Here is a 9416-nt window from a genome sequence, read left to right on the forward strand (position 1 = left end):
CAGATATTCCCCTTTTGCTCAACGCCTCCTTCACCCCATCCATCCATCTCATCCTCGGTCGTCCCCTCAAGTTCATTTCCTCCACCTCTGCCTTCCACACCGCTTTTACTAATCTTTCATCAATCATTCTTTCCATGTGTCCAAACCATCCCAATACTCTTTCAGCGACCCTATTTGCCATCTCCTGTTCCACTCCCGCACTCCTCCTCACTTCTTCGTTTCTCACTCTATCCAACTTAGTAAGCCCTACCATACTTCTCAGACATTTCACCTCACATTAAACTTTCCTCTCTGCTTCTCTAAGATCCCAAGTCTGCCCCATACAATACCGTCGGCACAGTCACCCCTTCATGCAGTCTCCTTTTGTATCCATTCCCAGATGCCTATTTCTCATAACTCTTTTTAATCACCCCAAAGCATTTACTTGCTTCTCTCAATCTACAATTTACCTCCACCTCCATTCTTCCCATATGTGACCCCAATTATCTAAAGCTATCTACTTCCTCCAGCCTCTCTCCTTTTAGACTTACCTCCAACTCACTGCTATACTCTATCCTTGTACATCTCATCACCTTGCTTTTACCCATATTTACCTTCAACTTTCTCCTATCGCATACCTTCCCAAACTCCGTCACTAACTCCCTTAATCCCTCCTCTGACCCTGCCACAAGCGCAGTGTCGTCAGCAAACAACAACTGACTCACCTCCCACTTTTCTCCGTTTTTTTGAACAACCTCCAGTCTACTGCCCATTGCCTTAGCATTTATCTTTGTAACAATTATATGTGTTACTATGGACTTGGTGACATAAGGAGAGTGATGCGCGGTTTGGCTTGAGCCCTTTATTTTGATTAAGATACGTGTGCGTCGGCCTAAGGATGGACGTGGCGTGGTCCCCAAGTGGGGGACCGACCGCGAAGACCTAATGACGCGCTACAAGTGCAGAAGTCAGACCGACTGACTGAATGGCCTGCCCGCTCGGGGCAGGCAGGATATATACAGGGACTGTATATATACATTGAGTCAGATCAGCTACCACACAACTCTACCATGCAGAAATTTGCATTTAATACACAAGCATGCTTGTGGGGTACATGTACACCATACCTCCCTCACCACCCCATCCATGTACACATTAAACACCCATGGTGACATGAAACCGTCCTGATACAGTCCCAACATTACCTCAAACCACTCGATCTCTCCATTTCTGATTTTAACACAGGCTCTACTACTCTCGTATAAACTGTTGACTGCCCTTAACACCTTTCCCCCAATCCCATATACACACAGTATATTACGGCCCTGTCCAAGCGTGTAACCTCCCTCTCTCTCTCTCTCTCTCTCTCTCTCTCTCTCTCTCTTTCTTTCTTTCTCTCTTCCCTATCCAAGAATATAACCTCCCTCCACCTCCCTGCAGGGTTAGACCGTGAGTTCTTCGTGAGAACCCACAGTGAAGCGTTCCGGGGTGAGAACTGCACCACCCTGAGGCTTCTGCACTACCCGCCGATCCCGTCTCACGTGACCGAAGGAACGCTCCGATGTGGCGCCCACGCCGACTACGGCTCCATCACCCTCCTCTTCCAGGACCATATGGGCGGCCTACAGGTGAGCCAGCTCGTCCTCAAGAAGTCCTCCAGAGGCTCGCGAGCTCCAGAAGCTTTCGGATGACTCTCCAGGTTCTGGAGTTCGAGTGCTTGAAGACGATCTTCGTTAAGAGTTCGGTGAACAGGACACGCTTTCCAGGACGAAGTTGACTTTTTGAATCGAATGAACAGAGTCACTCGTTCATTCATTCTTCGCCCGGGTTTCTTCTTACCGGAAATGTTCTTGGCAGAGATGTTCTTCACAAGTGTTTTGGTGAACAGTGGAGTTCTTGTTCATCAGTCTGGCTCCATTAATTTTTCTTTATTATTATTTTCATTCTCTCTCCTCTGTCTGTCTCTCTTATATTGGTGTACGCATTCTACCAAGTTTTTTCTCCTTCTTCCTCTTCTTCTTCTTCTTCATCTTCTCTAGGAATTCTTCGCCAATTTAAAATGAACAGACAGTAGCATTCCTTCAGTACACATAAGCCACAAACGATAAAAGAGAAGCGAGGAGGAGGAGGAGAAGGAGGAGGAGGAGGAGGAAGAGGAGGATGTTAGAGGAAGTCTGTAATCAGGGTAAAGGTTATTATTGCATGTGGGGTCTGCCTGTTTGGTCTCGTTTCCATGGAGACGAGCGTCGTCTCCTACTCCTCCTCCTCCTCCTCCCCCAGCACCACTATCCCTCTTCCCTGTTTTTTTTTTTTTTTTCTACTCTACGCGTTTCGTTGGTGCTGTGCGAGTTTCTGATCTTTTTTATTATTGTTTTTATTATTGTTATTATTATCATTATTATCATTATTATTATCATCATCACTGTTGTTATCGTTTGTGTTATTATATGCATGCCTTGGCTGGTCTACACTTTTATAAAAAGAAAAATGGGCCTTTTGGAATTACGTTTTCTTTTATTCACTTATTTATTTATTTCTTTATTTATTTTTTATTTATTTATTTATTTATTTATTTATTTATTTATTTATTTATTTATTTATTTATTTTTATTTATTTATTTATTTATTTATTTTTTATCACACTTTTTTTTTCTTTTTTTTTTTATTTATTTTTATTGCGTTTCCCCCCACGTCGCATGCACAATACGGAGGCAGTGGAGTCCTCCTCCCGGATTCATTAACGAGACTTCCGGTTATACGTGACTTCCGGTGCCTGTAGGCGTCCCTATGTCTGGAAAGGAGGAAAGGATGACCCCCCCCCCATCCCCCCAAGGGAGTGGGGGGAGATGCCACGGGAACGAATGAAATCGCCTGACGGCAGCCACAAAAGATAGGTGAGGAAAGGTGTCACAAGGAATGTCAGCTGACTCGCTAAAATGGGTCATAGTGACTCCGCTCCCATAAGGCCATCGAGAAGATCACCCGCGAGTAGATCCTGCTAGAACCCAGAGGAGGAGGAGGAGGAGGAGAGGGAAGAGAAGGAGGAGGGGGAGGAGGAGGAGGAGGAGGAGGAAGGGAGGGAGGAGGAGGAGGAGGAGGGGCAGGAGGAGGAGGACAAACGTGCCAACCGGGAAAACCCGACACCATGGCTGACTGGACGTCATGCACATGCATTGGCGAGCTTCTGGTCTTCTTCAGCGCGGTGACGCACATTATCGTCTTCTTTTTGGCTAAAGACGGCGAGGCTTTGTTCAGCTGGCAGGCTGATCTCCACCTTCGAGGGGGTCTCGGCCCACCTAGCCCGCCTCGTGACGTCCCCTTCCCCCACCTTTTCAGCTTTATAAACATCGGCTGTCTCCTTAGCCATGATAACAGCTTTAAGGTGTGTCACCGTATTGACGGGGTTGATTCTTTGAGCCTCCTCCTCCTCCTCCTTCTCATCCTCCTCCTCATCCTCATCCTCCTCCTCTTTCTCCTGACAGACACAGCTCTCATGGTTCATTTTCGGATTATTTTCCTCTACAATATCAACCTTAAAGCCAAACGCGTTTTCCTGTTCACAGGAATTTACTGAATAGGAAATCGTGTGTCGCAATCTTTCTTTTTAGGTAGCGGGCCAAAGAGTGTAAACTATTATTCTGAACGTCTCTTTCTTTCTGTAATTATGATCTTTGTAAATGTAAATGTTTAGGAGTATATTAGATTCTCCCGATTTTTTAGCTGTTTCGTTGTAGCTAATTGCAGAGCGCCCTTCTTTACGGCTGAGCTTATAGCATCTAAGATTAGTCCTTGGTAAACTCTTGTTTATTTCCTTGACCAATCGCCAGTCTTGAAACATTTAGGAAAGGACGCTTACGTTGTCAAATTTTAATTATATTTCTGAGTTCACTGTCCAACATGTGGTGGCTATTTCTCGGGAGGTCTTCTGTATACACAAACCTTGCGCCTAGATCAGAGCTTCCTAACCTTTTCCGACCATAGCACCCACTGTTGTCATGTCTAAGCGTTCCAGCAGTCCAGCACCCCCTATCTTGTCATTAGAAGTATACAAGAAAGTGAAGTGTGCTGCGTGATGATTTATTTTCTTGTTTCCTTAGAATTGAAACAAATTGACAATATTGTTTTTAGAAGAAATAAGAACACCCTAGAAATATAAGATACCATGGAAAAAGTCAAATATGCACAACTAAGTAATCAATGATACATATACCAATGTGATTTTTGTGTGCATCACTTCCCAGCACCCCATATAATTGATTTTAGCATCACAGGTTGGGAAGCCCTAAATGAGTAAGGAGCCAAGGCATGGGTCAGAAGTTTTGTTCACGAATTAACGCTCTTGACAGCGAAAGACCGCGGTTCTGCGCGCGGCGGCCTAGTTTCCTTTCGCCCTGCGCATGACGTCATGCCTGAGGTGCCAGATTCTCGATTTCCACACGCTCATCTGTACCCCATTCCTCGTTTGTACTTTAAAGCTTCCAGTCATTTCCCATGGTATTCCATATACGTGTTTACGATAATAATTTACAAGATCTTGCATTTATATGCAATATACGTGTGTGTCAGTTCAAAACTCACCGTCAAATAAGAAAAATAAAATAAAATAAGGAGTTCATATATAAAGATAAAAAGGGGAGCTTATAGATCAAGGTGCTAATCAACTAAGGCACGAGTATTGTGAAACGCACAAAGTCTTAGAGAACTCGTTTAGCTATTACTAGGAACAGGATTAATAGAGAGTTCTTGTGGTCTTATTTATCAAGCAGTCACTAAGATTACCGGAGGAGTTGGGAGCAGGTGAGGAGCGGCGGGGACGTTATCGCCTACAGTTCACCAACGCTTCTATCCGTCCTTACGGGCACTACACATGTTCCTCCTTGTGTGTCTTTCCAGGTGAAGAACCGGGAGGGAGTCTGGGAGGACGCCACGCCTATTCCAGGGACCATCCTCATCAACGCTGGAGAATTGCTTCAGTATTGGACATCAGAACGGTTTGTTGGCACGGTAAGAACTTGGCACTTAGTACCCACACATACACACACACACACGCGCACGCACGCACGCACGCACACACACACACGCACACACACACACACACACACACACACACACACACACACACACACACACACACACACACACACACACCATAAAAGGATGTGAAGAAAATACAGTTTTCCATATAGATAGAAAAATACTTTGAAAAGCTTAGAAGGGGATAGAGACTAAGGTGGAACAATATATGAATTGATATTAAATATGATACAGTAATTGGAAATTAAGGATGTAGACTAAATATGAACCATACATGATCTTGAGGTGAAGTTTTATTAATTGGAGAGTGGGAGATGAGCCCTGCTGTATAATACAATTAGGTAAATACAATCAAGTAAAACACACACACTCTCATACACACATACACATACATACACGCATGCACACACAGTGTTACATTTTTGTCTTTCAAGAATAACCTTGTTAGGCGTGCCTTGCCTCGTTTAAGCTCTTTTTATGTTTTGTTTCTGCTATAACTCTGTCTTCCTTCTGCCCTCCTCCCTCCCCCTATATTATCGTTATCATTACTATTGTTATAATTATCATTATCACTATCACTATTGCTATTACTATTACTATCATTAGCATTAGCATTATTATTATGATTATTACTTTCATTATTATTATCATTATTATTACTTTCTGCTACTGCTGCTGAGTGCCTCTAAGAGGGGGTTCACACCGTCTAACGGTCCGTCGAAAGCGGTTCGACAGACACATGTTTAAAGTGATGTGTGAACGGGGTATTTGGTTGTCGAACGCGTTGGTTAAACCTCAAATACCCCGTTCACACGTTCACGCATCACTTTAAATGCATAGGTATAGTTAAATAATAAACAAACAGGTAAACCCCCTTTAACTGGGCCTGTATTTTTCGACCCACTCGCTCTCCCTACAGGTCCACCGCGTCGTCATCCCGAAGGAGGAAGTGAAGCAAAAGACAAGCCGGAGATCGATGGCCTTCTTCATGCACCCAGACGACCATGTCATCGTGGCGCCCCTGAATGGATCGAGCGACATCGAGCCCATCTCCGCCAGGCAGTTCCTCGATCGTCGTTTCCAGGAAACCTACGTGTATTAACCTCTTGCGCGCAGAGTCGGATGCCTAATGTACGATGCATCACACTACTTGCGTTATAAAGTCACTGCTGTATTACTCGTTCTCCTTCACTCTGAGTAATAATAAACATAGGAAACGTAATCAAACCAGTTCACAGAATTTGGGGGTCACTCAGCTATAACCATAAAACAAATATAATCAAGACTCCGACAAAGGCATCCTCGTATACCTGCTTGCGCTTCACAACGCCTACGTGGGCGCCATCGTATTGAAGAGGAACAAGAGCTCCCATGTAGTAACAATAGCTATCTATCTATCTACCAGAAACAAGGCAGCAAGACAACAAGCAATGCATCCACAACAGGGCCAGAAGATTTCCTTACACAAGTGATAATAATTACATTTATTATTATGGATCAACCCACGAGGAGCTAAAAGGAGAGGTACAAGTGGGTGGTTAATGAGAGTGGAGTATGAGGGAATGGGAGCCTCCATTGGCGACTAACTCCCTTATAAAGAGTATGTAGATAGATTAGTATTAGTACTAGTACTAGTGTTAATATATGTAATTCTTTAAGCAAGAGCTTTAGTATCATTACTAGCTATTATTGACATTGATATTATTTTTAGTATAATTTTTAGTATCGGTATTATCCAAATATTGTTAAATATGATGGCTAATTCTGTGTTGTAATTTCTTAACGTTTTTGTGGTCTTCCTGAAGTCTGGCAAAAAAAGTATCCGTGTGTGTCTACCAACTTTTAATTTCATGAAATACGTAAGTGAAGTTCATGATTTATTACAAAACTAAAAACATTTGTTATTAAAAAATAGTCCTCGTCAGAAAGCAGACACCCCTCAGCGGTCTCAGTCTATGTATAGGTTCACCTGCTGAAACAAAGAAAACCGTGAAGCCCTCCACTCCACCTATATATAGATACGTCAACGACGAAACTAGCCAAGTGACTGAGTTGTCACCGTCATGCAGGGTAGCCCTCAAGACAAGAACATCGAGTCAACACCATCAAGGAGTACCTCGAGGACGACCTAGAGGAGAGTACAGAAGTACTAGCTACGTCTCACGACATTAGCAGGCTCCCCATAACCAGAGCTTTACTCATCACGGAGCCAAACCCTACAGTTAATATCCAGGAAAAAGACTTACAAGCTCTACCAAGTTTGAGATAGCCCACTGGCGATCAGCCCGTGATATCTTCTAGTTTGACTTCAGATGTGGCCTCTCCTAATTACTTTAATCTTCCATTATGAGTACAACGGTGACTTCTTCCAATATGAGCGCAATTATGAACCCGCAGAGTATTAGTATGAGTTAAAGTATAAGCCTTTGTAATGATATTAAACAACTAAGATGATTATATACATCTGTGTGTGAGAATCCAATTCAGCTTGAATTTGTATCATAGTTCTGTGACAGTGGTAAAAGTTGAACCACAGGGGATCTTTTGGTCTGTAATAAGATTGTATATAAAAAAACGTTTCGGTACTTAAATAAGAATTACAGTTTCGAATCGTGTTACCATTAACCGCCTCGGCTGGAAGTTTACTCCAGTCATTGATGACACCGTTGGCAAGGATTTGTTTTTACCAACTTCTGTGTTAAATCTACGCCCTGACAACTTAAGGATATAATTTCTTTTTCTGTTATTACTTAGTGTGGAAAAAAACCGATTTGATGTTATCGATGTCCTCTTAAAGTCTTGTGTCTTAAACACCTGAGGCTCTGTTTTTTTTTTTTTTTTTTTTGAGTGGGAGAGAAAAAGGTAAAAAAAAATAATCGGTTTTAGTATGATTTGTTTCTTAAGTTTTGTATTATTTTTGTTGCTCATTTTTGCACTTTTCCAACCTATAATGTCTTTAACGAAATTTAGAAAAACTTAGAGAAACAGTATATTCCACATGCGGGCAGACTGGTGGTCTAGAAATTGTCTATTTTCTTTCTCTGAAGTCAGCAATTTAATGGTTTAATGTCGTTACTGAGGACAAGATCTTTTTCATTCTACATTTTTATCAAAGTTTCTTCATTTGTTTTTATGCGCTGGTAGTGTAATCGGAAGTGATCGACTCTCACATCCTTCTAGTCCCGGGTTCGAGTCCCGCACCTCTTTTCCATTCAGAGCAGAAACTCATTGATATTCATCCACAGATGACGAGGAGCCTACGCAAGGAAGCACTAGGTAGCTGCGGCCGAAGCCGTCACCTTTGCCATATTGGGGGACTGTAGGGGCAGGAGACACATAGTCACTGCTGGGAATCAGAGAGGATTTTTTTTTTTTTTTTTTTTTTTGCATCCGACCTAGATATGGATCAAAAGGTCTCCTGTCGGCATGCTCCGCCTTTGTAATCCTTTGTAAAGGAGTACGGGATTCGAACCCATAACTAAGTGAACGAGAGACCAGCACACTTTCAATGATGTCATACTGAATGCGAATCAGACAAGAAATAATGGTCTCAAACTATCAGGAAATAGATTTAATTTGGAAGTGGGTAGAAACAACTTCGCCACCTGTGGAGTTAATGAATGGAATAAACTTCCGGCAGAGGCAGTGCTATGTAGTTCAGTTTGAAACTTTAAGATTTTTTTTAAATAAACACCTAAGCAAGATACTGTAATGACTGCCATTTATCTTATATTATTTGTTTATTTGTTTGTCATTGTTTATTGTTATTTGCTTGATTTTCATTTATTATTAGTTATCTGTCAATTTATTATTATTTACTGTCTACCTGTTTGTTTATTATTTAACTATACCAATGCATTTATTTTATTTATTATTATTTATATTATTATCATTTTTTTAGTTATCATTATTATATATTTTTTCCACATCCGACCTAGTCATGGAACAAAAGGTCTCCTGTCGGCATTCTCCGCCTTTGTAGTCCTTTGTAACCCAGCACACTGGTCCTCAAACTGTCCCCAAACCGCGTACATAGGGCAAAGGTGACCGTTTCGGCCGCCGCTACTCAGCGTCTCCTGACGTAGTAGGAGGCTCCTCGCCTTGCTCGCCCTCCTGCTCAGCTACATGGATATCTTATCTTGCACTGTTATCAGAAACAAATATGCTTTATCTCGATAAGCGTCGTTACTGGGACATCTGAAGGAATGCAAATACTTACTGTTGTTAGTCCTCTTCCACGAGTAACAAAGCAAGATGCTGTAATGATTATAATTTATTTTACATTATTTGTTTTTGTTTTGTTATCATTTGTCTGTCTGATTTACATTTATTATTAGTTATATGTCAATTTATTATTATTAACTATTTACCTGTTTGTTTATTATTTAACTATACCTATGCAT

General features: G+C 41.9%; 1 protein-coding gene across 2 annotated transcripts in view; it reads left to right on the top strand.

The window, feature by feature from the left end:
• The window catches only part of LOC143040960 (uncharacterized), a 12433-nt gene extending 5756 nt beyond the window's left edge, over nt 1–6677 (top strand). For both annotated transcript variants that reach the window (XM_076212395.1, XM_076212394.1), the window contains exons 6-8: nt 1420–1607; nt 4873–4983; nt 5933–6677. In XM_076212395.1, the coding sequence (XP_076068510.1) occupies nt 1420–1607; nt 4873–4983; nt 5933–6115 (482 nt within the window). In that variant the 3' untranslated portion in view covers nt 6116–6677. The remainder of the gene's footprint in view (nt 1–1419; nt 1608–4872; nt 4984–5932) is intronic.
• The last annotated feature ends 2739 nt before the right edge of the window (nt 6678–9416 follow it).

The sequence above is a fragment of the Oratosquilla oratoria genome, chromosome 30 (genome assembly GCF_046742065.1).
Source record: "Oratosquilla oratoria isolate Oo_2021 chromosome 30, ASM4674206v1, whole genome shotgun sequence".
NCBI lineage: Eukaryota > Metazoa > Arthropoda > Malacostraca > Stomatopoda > Squillidae > Oratosquilla > Oratosquilla oratoria.